Here is a 19,461-nt window from a genome sequence, read left to right as displayed (position 1 = left end):
TGGTATCGTGACGACTTCATCACAGATTATCACTTATTTTGGTAATCTGCCTTTATTCATTACTACTCGCTATAGGGTAAACCCTAATAGTCGAAGCTTCGCAACTACCAATCTCTCAGTCGAATATGTGCAGAGGTAAATTATGAAAGTAGCATCATGACATTTTGGCTATATGGTGGTTCCTCTATGTCTGATTTCACATCGAACCACCAGTTTTTGCCCCTTAGGTTCGTATATAGCCTATTGTTATACCAAACTTTAGAAGATATGTTTTACTGCGAGCCAGTTTTGCACTCCGTATGTGATTATTTATTTATTTTATTATAAGACCCCGTTAATCTCCGCTCCCACTAACACCAGCCCTCATCTACCCCAGCCCCAAACCATATGATTTGACTATAAGTCGAATACAGAATTGGTAAATTTAGATTCGACTATGTAAATCCTGATTCAGGGACACTCCTATTAATCGGTTATTTTTAATTTATTTTAATGAACTTTTTTAGTTTGTTTCTTGGTTAATTAATTAAAACACTTTACTCCCTACATCACAATGTAGAATTTAAAGCACCAAAATAAAAATAAAAAGTTTACCCAAAAATAAAATTTTTTCCTCACAATTTACTCCCCTCAAGTGGTTCCAAACCTTTATGAGTTTATTTTTTCTGGTGAACCCAAAAGAAGATATTTTGAAGAAAAAAACTCTAACCATTGACTTCCACAGCAGGAAAACAAATACTATTGAATTTAATGATGGCAGGTTTCCAGCTTTCTTCAGAATATCGTCTTTTTAGTTTGACAGAAAAAATTAAAATCATAAAGGATTGGAACAAGTAAAGGGTCAGAACATGATGACAGAATTTTCACATTTGGGTGAAGTATATCTCTTTAACAAAGCTGTAGAAAATTGTGTTCTTGTGATAGTAAACTGACCTGAGCTGGGGCCGGGTTCATCACTTTCATCAGGGAACTGTGTTGGTTTACAGCGTTTTGCTGGCATCAAGTCCTCCTGATCTTCTTCATCCTGAAAAGCTTTCTCAACTTTTCTTTTTCTGCCTCCTTAAGTGGATCAAAATATGAAAGTGTTAATTACAGATTATCACTTATTTTTGTTAATCTTCATTTAATACTACTCGCTATAGGGTGACCCCGAATAGTCAAAGCTTCGCAACTACCAATCTCTCAGTCGAATATTTGCAGAGGTAAATTATGAAATGAGGATCATGCCATTGTGGCTATATGGGGGTTCCTCAATGTCTGATTTCACATCGAACCACCAGTTTTTACCCCTTAAGTTCGTATATAGCCTATTTTTATACCAACCTTTACCAGATATTTGTTTTTCTGCATGTCAGTTTTGCACTCCATTTGTAAACATTTATTTAATTATTTATTTTATTATAAGACTCTGTCAATCTCCACTACCACAAACACCAGCCCTCCTCTACGCAAGCCCCAAACCATATGATTTGACTATCAGTCGAATACAGAATTTGTAAATTTAGATTCGACTATGTAAATCCTGATTCAGGGACACTCCTATTAATTGGTTATTTCTAATTTATTTTAATTAACTTTTTTAGTTTGTTTCTTGGTTAATTGATTAAAACGCTTCACTTCCTACATCACAATGTAGAATTTAAAGCACCAAATTCAAGGGATAGTTCACCCCAAAAATCACATTTTTCCTCACAATTCACTCCCCTCAAGTGGTTCCAAACCTTTATGAGTTTATTTTTTCTGGTGAAGCCAAAAGAATATAGTTTGAAGAAAAAAACTCTAACCATTGACTTCCACGGCAGGAAAACAAATACTATTGAATTCAATGATGACAGGTTTCCAGCTTTCTTCAGAATATCGTCTTTTTAGTTTGACAGAAAAAAGAAAATCATAAAGGCTTGGATCAAGAGTCAGAAAATGAAGACAAAATTTTCATGTTAGGGTGAAGTATATCTCTTTAACAAAGCTGTGGAAAAGTGTGTTCTTGTGGTAGTAAACTGACCTGAGCTGGGGCCGGGGTTATCACTTTCATCAGGGAACTGTGTTGGTTTACAGCGTTTTGCTGGCATCAAGTCCTCCTGATCTTCGTCATCCTGAAAAGCTTCTTTGACTTTTCTTTTCCTGCCTCCTAAAGTGCATCAAAATATGGAAGAGTTAATTACAGATTATCCAGGGTATATACAGAACTTCTTAAGTTGAATTTAATACATTTTACTACCTTTTTTAATACCTTCAAAAAAAGTTCAATACCAGCACGATTTGCACAAGCTTCAACTGCAGTGGCATTAATCAAAGTGTCACAATGGGCCTTTGTCCATGTCGTCAATGTCAATAGTCGCTCTTCTACGAACAGATCGGTACGGTTACGGTTGTTTCTCGGTATGGTTACAATTGTTGGGCTCGAAAATGTAATACTTCGTCAGATAACGTTTATTATTTTTAATACTTTTTAATGCTCTTAATTTTGGCTAATTTTATTTAGAGAAACTGTACAGAAGGACTTACTTCAAATATTGACGATAATAACACAAATAATGTAACAAGAGCTTAAAGTGCTAAAAAAACTGGTAAACTGAGACGGAGGTAGACTCTCTTCAATGATTATGCTTTGCACAATACTTTAAAAGTACAATGTCAAATAAAGTGTTTTCTTCTAAATAACAAGTGCTTAAAGTGCTTAAATAACAAGTGCTAAAAGGGCTAAAGAACTAAATTCATTCATTCATTTTCTTGTCGGCTTAGTCCCTTTATTAATCCAGGGTCGCCACAGCGGAATGAACCGCCAACATGTCCAGCAAGTTTTTACACAGCAGATGCCCTTCTAGCCGCAACCCATCTCTGGGAAAAATCCACACACACATTTACACACACACACTACGGACAATTTAGCCTACCCAATTCAACTATACCACATGTCTTTGGACTGTGGGGGAAACCGGAGCACCTGGAGGAAACCCACGCGAAGGCAGGGAGAACATGCAAACTCCACACAGAAACGCCAACTGAGCCGAGGTTCGAACCAGCAACCTTCTTGCTGTGAGGCGACAGCACTACCTACTGCGCCACTGCCTCGCCAAGAACTGAATTGCTAAACGGAAAATTTGAAGTGAAATCAAGGCCATTATCACTTATTTTTTTTGTTTTGGGTTGTACGCAAAGTCCTGCAAACTCCATTTCCTCCGGCAAATAAAAATATCAGGCTACCTCAAATCGATCACTCCACAGAAAATATGCATTTAATAAATGCTCCGCTGTTATAATTATTAAACAAAACCCGTCAACATTTTTAATAAAAGTCATTAGATTAAAGATTATGTCTCATGATTATGACTTACTGTGCGCACGCTGCGTGTTATGAAAGAAAATGACAATGAAACTCAAGGCTCATTTGATGACTTTTTTTGTATAACAATTTTGTTGTTTACATATGATATTGCATTAATTTGCATACATGTTTTATAAGCTGCAAAATCAAAGCCTCAGTTTGGTGTTGAGTTATCATTATAGAAAAATCAAGACAATGGATTTGATTGATTCGTAGATTATGTAGTTTTTTTTTTAAACTGATACTATGTAAGAATCACTAATAACTGTAATTTTACAAATGGAAAAAAAGGTTTGTGACTGGGCTTTCTGACGCGGCTCCAAGCAGCACAACGGCCATCAGCATCAGCAATGGTTTATGTCAACTCATCTGTATCAAAATGTGACCATAAATATTCCTCTTTCATTTTACTTCTTTGGCAAAATACGTCTGTAGACACGTGTGTTTGCACTAACAAATATTTGTATTTATATTTTTCATTTAGGGGCCGATCACAAAGAGCACGCCTTTCTGTTCCAAAAGCGCAAGGCACACTGCACTGCCTTTATGTTGACAAGAAAAAAAGAATCGCGGTGTTTTTTTGTATGTCACTAGGAAACAACTGAATCCGCTGACCAGTATTGTGCATGAGTCGTGTTGCTGTTAATGTTATAATTGTAATTTTTAATAATATTGTGATATTCAAGATCTGTAAAGTAATACAGCCCTGGATAACTTGAAACAGCGACCACAAGTCTCTCCTCATCATTAAAAGTTCGCTGTAGTCGCCTTGACAACACAAGCTGTCACCTCAACAGAAACCCTGCAGTGCTTCCATTTGATTGAAGAAAAAAAAAGATGCGACTGACATAACAAGCTTTTTTCGCTCGACAGCAAAACGTGAGGCGCTCAGAGCGCATAAGCAGCATGTAAAACACTGGCAGCAGTTAGTAAACCATTCAACAGATGCCCCTCTCAACACAAAAGCGCGTTCGCTGTGATTGACCTCTTATGCAGCCAAGCTTTAAAAATATATAAAATAATATTTTTAATCGTTAAACTGATACTATTAATCAGTTACAAACACACCCTTTCAGTTAAGTTAGTCGGTTATTTTGAGCATCCCTAATAAAAACAGTTTGCGCAGGGCCTTAAATATATATATTTTTTTTTTGTAGAATTGGAGAAATTAAGGGTCTTGTCATAGTAAACTGACCTGAGCTGGGGCCGGGTTCATCATTTTCATCAGGGAACTGTGGTGGTTTACAGCGTTTTGCTGGCATCAAGTCCTCCTGATCTTTATCATCCTGAAAAGCTTCCTCTGCTTTTCTTTTATTGCCTCCTAAAATAGATTAGACACAATAAACATTTTATTCAATTTTCATAATATAGATTTGATATTCTTTATATTATCAACATTTTCTTTAAAATCAATTGACAAGTAATTGTAATCTGTGACAGTTTCCTCAAACAAAAGGATTTTTAAGACACTGTGGTTGAGTCTATACATTTTACATATTGTGTCATCAAATGGTCGCATAAACCCAATTTTACACTCCTATCCATGTTATATACTTTACAAAAATGGGCTTTGGTAATCCTGCGGTCCTGCTGAGAATAAATTTACCACAGAACAAATAAGCAGAGCAAAACATGCATGACAGGATCACCACAGCACTTGTAGTAGGAGTATCACAAGAATTTAGAATTATGCGTGTGATTTTTCAGTTGTTTTCACGTGGCAATAGCAACTCATTACCACAAGAACATACAGGAATATTGCATACAGTACAAGAAAATCCTGTGGTAAATACTACAAAAATGTGAAATTATTACATTGTATCTGGACAATATTACAGTAAACAAAATTATGTGGTAAATATTTCAGATATATCAAAGTTATACACTTTATTACAGTATTACATACAGCAAAACCTTATAAAACAACACAGCACTACACAATAACCACTGCAGTTTTTGTGGTTCTTCTCTTTTATCATATGGAGTACCACAGGGTATTTTTGTAAGGGATGGCTTTAGTTTGTTCCCTATGACACACTTTCTGAATCACAACCAGCATTTCATGTTGCTCATATGAACAAACTGTATTTATGGAAAACATTTATCAAAGTAGAATAGGAGAAATGAAGGGTCATAGTAAACTTGTCACTTAACTCACCTGAGCTGGTGTTTTCTGCTACAGGGCGGGAACAATTGCTTCTGTCCCCTTTAAAAAAATCAATCAATGTCCAAATGTACTCCATTTATGTTTGTTACAACAACAAGTAAATATAGAAATTCAAAATAGCAAAGCGAATCTCGATCGTTTTCGCACTGAGCTTTTTTTACAAACTCGATTTTACAGCTGTAAGTACAACTTGTGCTTGAACGGATTGGAAGATTACTAATGAAAACTCTGTGTGCGTGAGCCTGCGAAGCCCGTGTTCTGTAACGTCATCATTAGAACGCGCGTTCCGAAAACCGCGCTCAGCTCTGCAGTGAGCGCCACTTTGGAAAACTCTGATAGTAGGGCTTATTCAGGATGGCGGCCTACATAAAGGTTCCCGGCAAACATTTGAACCTCCGCTGACCATTGAAAAAAGACGTCTCTCTGACACTGCGTCATGGTTGAAAAATATATCCAAAACGGGAATTGAAATGACGTCATGGACGTCTTCTGGACGTTAATAAAATGTCTTTTCTGCTGTAAATTCTCAGCGTATACCTTGTATTATTGTTTTTGAAAAGGAAATTCAACAGTACATTAGAACTATTGCTTCCTCTAAAAATATTAAAGCCATTAGAACGGTTATTTTCATTTTTAATTTTCTTAACACATAAGTTAATTTGTTTTTCTTCTTATTGTTGTTTTCTTTTCTCTTTTATGTGCTTATTTGATTCTTTGCTCCTCTGTAAAACTCATGTACATTCTTGCATTTCTATGATGTTATTGTTACCCAGACATTAATAAAAAAAGAAAAGTCTTTTCTGCACGTCATCTGAACGTGTAAATATGCCTTATTCTGGTTGTTTTTAAGATATGTTGCTGCGTAATTTAAGTGTTTTAATAGCCTAATTATACATATAAAATAATCACACTCATTATATAAAGCTGTCAACGGCAATCAGGTTCTTAAAAAGTTTAATTTCAGTCCAGTCAGACCTGAACGTCTTTACAACATTGTAATCACGTGTACATCATAATTAATATGTCATTTGAGGATTCAATAGTGTTACAATTTAGCAAAATTATTTATTGTGCATATTAGTAGTTTTAACATAGTGACAGATTTACATCACTGCCAAACAGACACACATAATAAGTTAATAAAACAACACAAGTGAAATTTTAATGTGGAGTCTTTAATTCTAATATCCTCCAGCTCTTCCTGTAAGGTGCTTGCTGTGTTCCTCCATTCCTGCATCTTTTTCTGTGTCTAGCATTTGGACTTCACAGCATCTGAGTGAGAGGACTATGATTTTGCACGATCCTACAACTAAAAACTTACAAAAGGTCTAGGATTATTGTCATGTTTCATGAATGAACAGCAATGTGCAGAGTAGCAATGTTAACTAATGGCAATACATAAACTTTCCCCCCCACTCATCATTTTACAAGTGTCCATATCCACATGTTCACCCAAGTCCACAGTTTTGTGACAAGCAAAGACTGCCACTCATGGCTTACACTGAAATTATAATTTAATGTAATATTTTCAGTCTGAATCTGTATAAACATTTTAAAACATCTGAACATTAAAACAGCAAAACAGCCATGTCTTTAAAGAGATATACAATGATGCATAGCAGATTAAATCCAGAATTTAAATAATATTAAGAACTGGGTTAATTGTTGGGGTAATAAAATATATTTTCCCAAAATATTAAGCAGAAAATGGGCTGCACGGTGGAGCAGTGGTTAGCAGAAACACCTCACAGCAAAAAGGTCCCTGGTTCGAGCCCTGGCTGGGTCAGTTGGCATTTCTGTGTGGAGTTTTCATGTTCTTCCTGTGTTTGCATGTATTTCCTCCTGGTGCTACGGCTTCCACCAACTCATTATAGTTGCTACACCTAAATGTAACACCAAAATCACAGTCAGAGTAATCCCTCTAAATCTAATTATTATAATTATTATTACTACTATTTATTACTGATTGATTTATTTTCTTATACATTTTTTATTTGTTTATTTTTTTATCTTATTTTGTGTAAAAAAAAAATCAAATCTTCTAATAATTAATAATTCATTTCTTGTGGAAAACCTGATGCGGCCCAGCCTCACCCAGACTGCCTCCAGCGGCCCCCAGGTAAATCGAGTTTAAGACATCTGCTCTAAACAGACAGAGACACATATTCTGTTACATTTAAAACTTACGCTGACTCAATTGTTCTCTTTAACTTTGATGGAGACTTCACAGAATCCAGTCTCTTAACAGAACATGCAGACCTGCTGGAGACAGACCAGTAGCTAACATCAGGTTTATGATGACATGAACTTTTCTAGTTGCAATTATTTACTTAAGGTTTTATCAGGATATGCAGTATCACAATATTCATCACAGGTATAAAAACTACTTTGCAGATTGATTTATTTTATACAAATGTTTAAAAACTTAACAGCAAATTAACTATAAAATGCATTTATTGTGTGCAACAGTAAGAATCAACAGTAAGAAACATACATTTACTGCAGTTACTATATTAATGTTAGTCAGAAAACAGGAACATTTTATTAATTATTAACTTATAAATGTACAATAAAACTACAGAGAATTTTCAAATAATAAACATATGAATATATAAATGTGTGAAAAGAAACAGCCGGTTAAGTATTTCAGCACGTGGTGAAATTGTGTTTTTGAGCATGGTTTGACACTACAGGCTCCATGTTTGCAAATATGAACTTAGAAATTCTAAAATACACTTTCGAGCATTCAACAAGTTTCTTACCTACACTGTCGTGTTCTCAGGGAGTGGGATGACAAAGGATCAGTTCATTCTGCCATGCAGCCTGGAGAAAGACTTTTGTCTGACAGATGACTGAATATTGCCATTAATAGTAACTTCACAGTAAAATAGTTAATTCTACAAGAGAATACTGTCAAATCACAGTAATGGGCTTTACTATCTACCTTGAAGTCACATATGGCTGTAATTTCACAGTGATTTAGTGTAAAACAAGTCACAGTAGCTTACTGGTAAAGTTAATGCAATTATTAGTCAGTAATTTACTGTGAATTTAGGGTCAAATATTTTACAGTGTATAAAAAAAAAAGTTGTTTTTTCAGTCATTACATTTTTAAGGTGAGTGTTAAATTTGAGAGAGAAGCCACTGTGACCTGTGAATCTTTACAGCTGCTGGGGAGCTCATGGAGTGAGACTTAACTGACTTAACTAAGACTAAAGGTAGAGTTTATGACATTTAATATTTTGGGCTTTATACACATCATAACATGATAACAGATTGTTAACATATTTAATTTTTTATAAATTTTTTTCTTACTGTTGCTCAGTAGTGTTGGACAATAAGGAACTGAACGGCTTGTGATGGCAGTAATGTTGACCAGAATGGCTGTCTTCTACAAGTGGCCACCTAAAGACACTGACATCATCATCATCAAAGGTGTTAAAGTTCTTATAGAAATTGGGCCCTATCATACACCCGGCGCAATGCGGTGTGACACAATTGTTGTTAGCTAGTTTCAGCTTGGTACAAGAGTCGTTTTGACATTTTGCGCCACGCTGTTAAAATAGCAAATGCATTTGCGCTCATATGTTCTGGGCTAAAAAAAGGAGGCGTGTTGAGGCACATTGCTATTTTGAGGAACTTAAATAGACTGTTCAATAGACCAGATCAAATCAGTTCTATAGTCCAGCGCAGAGAGCATTAGTTGTGCGCCTTGCTTACACACTGCTTAATACACACAGGGTGTACAGCAATATGCAAATATCTTAATAAATGAAAAAGAATTAAAATAAATTTAAAAAATTTTAAAATAATATTTTCTAGCCTACATAAATATAAAAACCACACTTTCATGTCTTTTCAGTTATTTCATAACATTTTGCTTTTGTATAATGGTATTATTATTAACAGTATTATTTATTATATGCATATTTATATTTGTTTTATTTAAAACAAGCTTAGATTTGCCCAACTGTCAGGTTTAAGACCATATGGGGCATAGCATGTGTATTTGCAAATAGCTAACAAGTTTTTGAGCACACTTCGTTATTATTCTTCATTTATTCGTTTGTTGAAAATTAGAACTGAATTTTGAAATTTTTAAACAAATCTTTGCGCTTAACGAACAAAATTAATTATGTATAGGCTAATAGATGTCCGCGCGTACAACACATTTCCTTATCCACGAGAGTGAAAGTGAAAGTAAAGAACGAGGAGGCTCATCTCTTATTCTCGCGCTGTAGATGCTCTGTTTAACTGTTTTCTTGCTAGTGAAGCACTCAGTTTTTCCACTTACAAAGTCCGTCATGTAAATAGGAAATGCACCATGGCGCAATGCAGCTGACTCTTAAAGGGAATGGGAGATGAGACTCTGATTGGTTTATTCTCAAAACACCTATAACTCATTAAGAGAATAAGCTCAACCCTGTAAGACCATGCGCCACAGCACAAAGCGGATTTTTCCATCCTTAAAATAGCAAAAGTGGATTCTGACATGCCCTTAATACGTTTGCATCCTGTGCTTTGCGCATGGATCGTCAAAAAAGAGCCCCTTATCTTTAAAAGACTCAGGTAAACTTTGCTTTCATTCCACTATTCCAATCAATACTTTAAACAATACTGCCTACAACTATATGGACACCTATTCATCGTACATAACGCTGTCAATTTCACAATGTCGTTGTATTTGCACTGTCATTGTATATGCACTGTCATTTTATTTGCACTGTCTGTATTTTGCACTGCCGTTGTATTTGCACTGAATCTGTATTTTGTAATGTCTGGAGCCAGCACCTAAGCTTTTCACTAATCATAGCACACGTGCTGCTGATGATGTGAAAATAAAAGTGATTTGATTTGATTTGACCTCAAAGCCCCCACTGGCCCACTTTGGCCCAAGGTATTCAATCAGGCCCCGGAAGTGACTGTGCAAACGCGATTGGCCTGGCGAGAGTGGAAACACGGCTCTTGACTTCTTTTCCAGAGCTTGTGTCCTCCTGGGTTAAATCTATGCATTTTAACTGTGACAAAGAAAAGGTGTTTTTACAGGTGACTGTCTAGTAAACACTCTAGAATCTGAGTGTTCTGATTGGCTAAAGTATGCATCTCATGTCAGCACGTTCTAGAACTGAACGTGCTCTTTCCGGCAATCTTCCTTCTGCATTCACACAGCGCAGTATTCCAGCAAATTACTGGTAATGATACAACTTCTCTTTCTGGAAAATTGGCAAAACAAATGTACTGTTATTTTCAAAAAGGGCCTGTTCACACATACAGACCTTTCCGGAAAATTTGGGGCAATAGGGTGTTATTTTTTTAGAGCTGAAAAACAGACTCGACAAATCTTGTGTTAAATTTAAATAAAAACAAGTAGTTTTCATTAACATTGTGTTGGTTTTTCTGTTCCATTAAATTCATATTTTTGTTTAAAAATTTGTTTCCCAGAGATGGGTTGCAGCTGAAAGGGCATCCGCTGCGTAAAAACGTGCTGGATAAGTTGGCAGTTTGTTCTGCTGTGGCGACCCCAGAATAATAAAGAGACTAAGCCAAAAAGAAAATGAATGTTTAAAATTTGCTTATTTTTTTAAGTACTCTTTGCAGTTACTTATTTTAAATAAGCTAATTTATTTATTTGTTGAATTTAATAAATAATATTGGTTGTAATCTGTTACCTCAATTTTATTGAGTAGATATTGGGTATTATTTTTTACAGTGTGAATGTGCCGTTTACATATTTCAGTTAATATGGAAAACGAGTGCATGTTTGTTAACTGTATGATCAAAAATAAGAGTAATAGGTCATCAATATCGATTAAAAGGGTTATCAACAATCAATCAATCATTGAGTAGCCTAATCATTTGTTAAATACAGTAAATTATAAATTTATCATAAATCATAAAATATTCTTTCTCTGATATAAGTATATCATATTATTATTTCTCTCTCACAAACGCAACAGTCACACCTTCCATGAAAACAGTTGCACAAATCACAATATAAGAAATTCACTGACTATTTTTTTATTTCTTTGTAGAGAAAATTATTAATATTTTGGGTTTGCATATTATGTATGATTATGCATACAATATAGAATGTGCAATAGTCACCAGTGTTTGGCCCATACAATGCCACATGAATGTAGAGAAAGTCTGGTTAGGCTATGAAACAGCATAAATAAATAAATAAATAAATAAATAAATAAATAAATAAATAAATAAATAAATAAATAAATAAATAAATAAATAAATAAATAAATAAATGAATGAATGAATGAATGAATGAAAAATTATTATTTGCAAATAATGTAAACAAAATGCTTAATGTTTTGTAATTTGTTTTAATGACACAGTAAAGACAGTTAAGACACAGTGAAGAAAAAGTTACTGCACATACTAATAACTGTAGGACCGAACTGAAAATTCACTTTCAAATTCACATTCACTTTTTTCCACATTAAAATTTTGATTCCCATGAGACACACACACACATGCACACACACACACACACACACACACACACACACACACACACACACACACACACACACACACACGTGCGCGCGCACACACACACACACACACAAACACACGCACGCGCACACACACACACACACAAACGCTTTATTAAAGGCAAGTGTATAAGCTTTTCATCCTTTAACAAAAAGCGTAAAGATAAAAGCAAAACGTAATTAGAAAAACAAATTGATTATTTAAAAAAGAAATTAAAAGATACATTTTGTGAAACCAAAGCCAAAACGGTAAATATACTTAAATCAAAATTAAAATCCTTAAGCTGCGTTCACACCAGACGCGCATCAAGCGCGAGTGATTTACATGTTAAGTCTATAGCCCCTTTCACACATACAGACACAGACCGGAAAGGTTGTATGTGTGAACAGGTCCTTTTTGAAAATACCGGTAAATTCGTTCTGGCTATTTTCCGGAAAGAGAAGTTGTAACATTACCGGCAATTTGCCGGAATGCTGCGCTGTGTGAATGCAGAAGGAAGATTACCGTAATAAGCGCGTGCACGTCTAGAACGTGCTGACGTGAGACGTCTGCTTTAGCCAATCACAACAGTCAGACGCATTTACGTCCGCGCGGTTTGTGAGAATAAAAACCTTTTAATATTTTTCCAGACACATTTAGCTGCTAGAAGTTAGTCAGATCACGTTTATATGTTCTTCTTTATGCCAACTGTGTAAATAATCATCGATGAGATGCTTATGATAAGCCGTTGTTTGTTTACCTTCAAGCTTTGCGTGTGCCTGTGAGCGCCTGCACATGCACATATTATGAACATCTCGACATGCGAAAGTGATCCTGCGAAGGTTGTTCACAATATTGATCATCCACAGAGTTTGTAATTTAGTCAAATAATTACAAATACAAGCGCAGCCGTTTAAAGCTCATTTGTGGTGAATGATGTCAGAATTTACCGGTATTTTGGAATGGATGTGTGAATGCTCTTTTCCGGAAAATTTCCGTAACGTCCTCGCCTGTGTGAACAGCGCTTTTTTGAATATACCGGTAAAGTCGTTCCGGAAATTTTCCAGATATTTACCGGTATCACTGTGTGAAAGGGGCTAATGAAAACGTGCGAATAGACATCCTGCGGCACGATCCGCGCGAATTGAGCGTTTTTCGCTTTTGATGCGCGTTTCGTGCAAATCTCTCGAGTTTGAAAATCTGAACTTCAGCGGACATTAGCATTGCGTTAACCAATCAGGAGCTTGCTCTTGTGGGGGCATGATTGTGACGTATCGCCTGTTGTCAGTGTCCCGGGGAAAATCCTCTAGCTGACACCGACAAAAAGGTCATCAAACTGGGCTTGGCTCAGTCAGAAGCACCGCTGAAAGCCTCCGTCATCCAGGTTCAGTTTCTGAAGGGGTTTATGTGCTCACAGAGCTGGATGCACATCTGAAAGTATTTAGTGGACTCGGAAACGGCCCTAAATGTATCCACGCTGTTTTTTAGCCTTCATAAAGCACATAAACACTTATTTTCTTCATAAAATCCATAATAGCCATTTAGCAACGAAGCTAGAGTCACCGAGCAGACAGAAGCCCTTCCCATCATGCGAATCTGAAGTGAATTTAACGTGCGAATGAAGCGGATTTGACGCGCTAATGAAGCAGGGTTTGACGCGCGAATGAAGCGAGTAAACTTATGTTCACGCGGCTATTTACGCACGATTTATCCGCCCGTTCCGCGTCTGGTGTGAATGCAGCATTATTTTTACAGAGAGGTGAGTTCATTATACACTGCACTAGACAATCATATTATTTTCATAAAGAACGCCCTTCTAAACTACTGGCTTTAAGATGAATCTAAGGGTGCTTTCACACCTACACTTTTGTTTCGGAACGTGTCTCGTTTGCCCAGTTAGCGCGGTTCGATTGGCATATGTGAACAGGGCAATCGCACTCTGTTCCGCGCCAAAGTAATCGCTCCGAGATCGCTTGAGTAAGGTGGTCTCGGCTCGATTGAAACGAACCCTGGAGCGGTTCGATTGCAGTGAGAAAGCGATCCGATCCGAGCGCGGTTATATCACAGTGTTTTATGGATATGTAATAGGCTTACGGCCGTTTGAAGAGAGAATTATGAGTATGGCGGGAAGTTTCGCGAGTCTCCGGATGCCAGTAAACGAGTGATGATCTCCCGGTAATCTCGAGTCTCCCTCCCAGTCCTCAAATAGGCATCGTCGCGCACCCTTCTCACCCCTCCCCACCGCATCTCTCCTCAGACACATCGCGCGCATGCACCCTGTCAATCACCACCAAACCACCACCTCTCCTGACAGTTTAGCGGGACGCTGCAAAATAAACCCTGACACTCTGACCAATGTGAGGACAGTTTACTCGCACGTGACTTGTTTTAGCTATTTTGGTCCGATTAGAAACTTTGCAGTGTGAAAGCGAACCGCTCCAAGAGCAAAGAGCAACAATGTAACATTTGTAACCGCTGTTTCGGAACAACTGAATCGATTCACTGGTGTGAAAGCACCCTAAAGCTAATATACCAGCTATTAGGCATGATGGCTCGATATACACCCAACCTATAGGATATCAATGTTGTATTTAAAAATTATTATCAACATGTATATTCCTCAGAATGGGATTTGGACTCCCAAAATATAAAACTATTTCTTAAACAGTTAAATCTTCCCAAGTTAAATGATTATTAGAGGGATAAATTGGATAGCCCTATAGAAGAATTGAAATCTGCTTTAGATTCAATGAGCTCTAATAACTTGGTATAGTATATTGTATTGCACTTTTCAAAAGTATAACTAACCACAGAAATACATCTACAATACTGCAAGACGTAACAAAACTAAAGCGCACTTTTAATACTTATGTACCCACGTGTAATAAATTATTTAAAAAGTATTGCAGTAGCAGAACTGACTTTTAGTAGTTATAGTACTTCAGTACCATTGCAGTAGTTGTTCTGCATTTTACAGGGTGGGTCATTTATATAGATACACCTTAATAAAATGGGAATGATTGGTGATATTAACGTCCTGTTTGTGGCACATTAGTATATGTGAGGGGGCAAACTTTTCAATATGGGTGGTGACCATAGTGGTAATTTTAAAGTCGGCCATCTTGGATCCAATTTTTGTTTTTTCAATATATTTAACACATTTGTACATTTACACTCACCGGCCACTTTATTAGGTACACATTACTAGAACTGGGTTGGAGCCCCTTTTGACTTCAGCACTGTCTTAATCCTTCGAGGCATAGATTCAACAAGGAAACATTTCTCAGAGATTTTGGTCCAGTTGCTGCAGATTTGTTGGCTACACACCCATGATACGAATCTCCCGTTCCACCACATCCTAAAGGTGCTCTATTGGATTGAGTTTGGTGAATGTAGAGTCCATTTGAGTACAGTTAACTCATTGTCATGTTAAAGAAACCAGTCTGAGATGATTCGCACTTTATGACTTTGTGTGTTATCCTACTGAAAGCAGCCATCAGAATATGGGTAAACTGTAGTCATAAAAGGTCCAAAGTCTGTGGCATTGACACAATGCTCAATTGGTACCAATGGGCCCAAAGTGTGCCAAGAAAATATTTCTCACACCATTACACCGCCACCACCAGCCTGAACCATTGATACAAGGCAGGACGGATCCATGCTTTCATGTGGTTGACACCAAATTGTGACCGTACCATCCGAATGTCACTGCATAATTGAGACTCATCAAACCAGGCAACACTTTTTCCAATATTCTATTGTCCACCCAGGAAGTGCCACCCTGTGTGGTCTTCGACTGTTGTAACCCATCTGCCATAAGGTTTGATGTTTTGTGCATTCAGAGATGCTCTTCTGCATACATCGGTTGTAACGAGTGGATATTTAAGTTACTGTTGTCTTTCTATAAGCTCAAGCAGGTCTGGCTATTCTCCTCTGACCTCTGGCATCAACAAGGCATTTGCGCCCACAGAACTGCCGCTCACTGGATATTTTCTCTTTTTCGGACCATTCTCTGTAAACCCTAGAGATGGTTGTGCATGTAAATTCTAGTAGATCAGCAGTTTCTGAAATACTCAGTCCAGCCCATCTGTCACCAACAACCATGCCACGTTCAAAGTCCCTTAAATCACCTTTCTTCCCCATTCTGTTGCTCGGTTTGAACTGCAGCAGATCGTCTTGACCATGTCTACATGCCTAAATGCATTAAGTTGCTGCCATGTGATTGGCTGATTCAAAGTTTCTGTTAACGAGCAGTTGGGCAGGTGTACCTAATAAAGTGGCCGGTGTGTGTATTTTTGCAATTCCAATGTTTAAAAAAATAAATGTAAACGGGCATTTTTGCAATATTTTTAAAATATAGGTTGCAAATATGACATATATTTTACATATGTGGAATCTAAACTTCTTGTATGTTTTTGTAATTTGCATTCCCATACATAAGATTTCTGTATGGGCATTCCAAATGAAAACCAAAAACAAGACTACCATGCATTCTACATGTTTAACATGTCAAAACAATATTAAAACCCCACATTTTAGTATTTACCACATTACTGCAGATGATTTGGGAAAGTGAGTGTGTCTTTAATATTTTAAACAACAGGGGAAAAGTAATCATTTCTACTTTAAGAGGTCCTGGTGCATCACAGCTGAAAAACTACAGGAGCTTTCCTCAAAGATGAAGATATTTTATTATATTAATTCATTACTTACAATGAACAAAGAAGTGGTCTGCAGCTTGCAAAATCACTGCATTTAAGTGCAATGGTGTTGTAGTGCCACCCCTCTTTGAATCCCCCCAAGGTGGAGCACAGTCAGCTGAGGTTTCCTGCTTTACTTATGCTGAGGTTTTTCTGATTTCCCTGTTTTTTCCACAATATTATGTCTGGTAGTTGTGCTTTTCTATTTTTTAAACCCTACCCTTTCTAGGTAGCACAGCTCAAACAGAAGGCAAAGGGAAGGTAATCTTTCATGGCTGTTTGAATGCGTTGAACCACATAAACATTTTAGCAATGAAAGCAATCTGACAGAATGAGATTTCAACTACTTCTGAAAGGGGCAGCAAAGACAAGCTCAGGACCTTCCACCATGTTTACAGCAGTATTTAGCATTGTCCAAAATCTTACTATCTTAATCTTAATTCAAATGTCATCTTAATTCCAGGAATATACAGGGCCTAAATTATAACAGCCTCATATTTTACAACTTAATCCAAATCAAACCCCATTTTATTAAGAGGGTTTCAAACATTTTGTAATGATCTGCTTTCAACATCTAGAAGAATTCAAAAAACTGAGTGGACTGTTTTTGTTCATGTTTAGAAAAGGACTAAAGTTTCTTGTAGTAAAGATTAAGAGTAAGATGTTTGAATGACCACAAAAAAATCACATACTCCCACATCTGTTAGAGGGTGTGTTGTCAGAAAGAGCAATAAATCACAAGGACTTCATTCTTCACTGTATTGTAACAAACACATGAATTACTTTCCCAATTGCTCAATATTCATTAATTTAGTAGTGCCGCTGGATTGCATTGTGAGTGCTTCCGTGAAAGTAATGTAGATGAAACACACAGAAAATAATTTCAATGAAATTCATTCACAAGTAATGAGCAATACTGCATCTCAGCAGACCATTTTTGACAATGGCAGGTGGAAACAGGGCCTCAAATGTGTTACTCACTTATTTGCCTCTGCGAACTGCTTCATCTTGAAGGCTTCAGCCTCAGTTGGTCTCCTTACAGTATCAATCAGTTCTTTATTCATCCTGAGGATCAACACCTTAATCCCATCCAGTCGGATCTTTTGCTGCTCCTTGGCCGCCTGAATCTTATAGGACAACTGCACATCGGTTTTCTGAGATAGGAGAAAAGAAATAAAGATAAAGGAGCACTTACAAACTGTATTTAGATGCATATATTAAATATAAAATACACATATTTAAACAAACCTGTATTTACTCAATCATAAAATAGCTTAAAGCCAACATTTAGTAAAACAATACATTTTATTCAATATGTTAAGATAAATGGTCTTATTTTCCTTCTGCCTGCATGTCAGCCCCTGGCTGTATCTGATGTTTACTGCACCACCAGAGCTAACTTAGTGCTACTTTTACAAGCTTTAAACCTCATAAATTGGCCAACAAAATTTTCAAAAACTTCTAAACTAGTTTGATAATTAATAATGAGGCTGTTTTTTTAAAGGAAAATCATTAAACGTGATCGCATTTGTCATTAACATGTTACACACTACAGCTCCATTCCCCTGCTGTGTATTCCGTAAATATCTTATGTCTTTAAACACTCATGTAACTTTACAATTAATAAAATCAACGTTTATTTAACGTGATGATAGTAATTGCGCTACAGCACACTTCTAGCAAATATTAGCTTTAACGTACAGTAGATACCCCGAGTTATAGCGCTAAAGAGAGAATATATACAGCAGGCATATTTACAGATGAACACCTGACCTGTACATGAAGCACTAGACAGACGGATAATTTAGCAACATTTTGCTTCTTTTCTTCTTTAAACTCTTTATTTCTATGTGCTCTTTGTCCACCTGTTGCTTCCCTCCATTCTCCGATGGTTAACCGCTATGGCGGTTTTTGCTAGATCAGATACGATTGCGGCCGGAAGTTAACGAGAATTATTTACGTTATTTAATAAATTACTCAATAAATTGTATTTTATTGACGTCTACCCCTACCCAAACCCTAAACCCAACCGTCACATAACTGTAAAATATTACTTATTATTATACAGTCTTACAAAAATTGCTATATTGAAGTGCGTATCCGCAGCTGTATCCTATCTAGACTTAACCTTGGCTTTGGCGGAGAGATGAATAATAATAATAATAATCATTATTAATGTTTATTTATTTAAATTAAATGCTGAATTCTGAAATAATAACAACTTTAGTACAATGTTATTGTTAATACTTTAAAATAAATATTAAGATATTTTAATGTTCATGCATTGAAAATGGAATAAACCATATGGGGTTTAGGGAGACTTAAAATAAAAATAATATTTATTTATTTATTTATTCATGTTTTATTTATTTATTTATTTAATGAAGTTTTTATTTATTTATTTTTTATGTTTTTATTACAGAAATAGGCTAGATTATCTAGACCTCCCACACATCTTTGATGTTGTGAAAATAAGCGCTGAGTTTTTTATTATTGTTTTTAAATTACGAACATCATATAACATAATTGTTTTAAAATCATTTAACATTCATTACTGTGTGTTGTATATTTAACAGTCAAACTAAAGTCTTGTAATTATGACATCCACATCGTAAAGTCGAAAGTCTTTTAAGGGTTTTAATTTTAAATGAGCAAGAGAGTCAAGATAGTTAGTGTGGTCCAATTGTATTTGTTTTGGTAAAACTTGCCTAAAATGTAAGAGATTTAACACAGAAATGTAATTTTTTTTTTAGCTACATCCTTCTCATGAAAATCAAATATAA

General features: G+C 36.1%; 1 protein-coding gene across 8 annotated transcripts in view; it reads right to left on the bottom strand.

The window, feature by feature from the left end:
• Window positions 1–19,459, bottom strand: part of LOC110438664 (uncharacterized) — a 32,838-nt gene extending 13,379 nt beyond the window's left edge. For 3 of the 8 annotated variants that reach the window (XM_087253775.1, XM_087253776.1, XM_087253777.1), the window contains exons 1-5: window positions 18,452–18,809; window positions 17,660–17,832; window positions 4,521–4,646; window positions 2,003–2,128; window positions 934–1,059 (exon numbers count right to left, since the gene is read on the bottom strand). In XM_087253775.1, coding sequence (XP_087109901.1) covers window positions 934–1,059; window positions 2,003–2,128; window positions 4,521–4,587 — 319 coding nt within the window. In that variant the 5' untranslated portion in view covers window positions 4,588–4,646; window positions 17,660–17,832; window positions 18,452–18,809. Of the gene's footprint in view, window positions 1–933; window positions 1,060–2,002; window positions 2,129–4,520; window positions 4,647–5,483; window positions 7,376–7,679; window positions 8,407–17,659; window positions 17,833–18,451; window positions 18,810–19,386 lie in introns of those variants that run through there. The other 5 variants (XM_087253773.1, XM_087253779.1, XM_087253774.1 and 2 more) reach the window with 4 other exon arrangements.
• Between the last annotated feature and the right edge of the window lie 2 nt (window positions 19,460–19,461).

The sequence above is a fragment of the Danio rerio genome, chromosome 5 (assembly GCF_052040795.2).
Source record: "Danio rerio strain M-AB ecotype USA chromosome 5, GRCz13ab, whole genome shotgun sequence".
In the NCBI taxonomy this organism is placed as follows: Eukaryota; Metazoa; Chordata; class Actinopteri; order Cypriniformes; family Danionidae; genus Danio; species Danio rerio.
The sequence above is the reverse complement of the archived record's forward strand: the minus strand, read 5'-3'. Positions and strand labels throughout refer to the sequence as shown.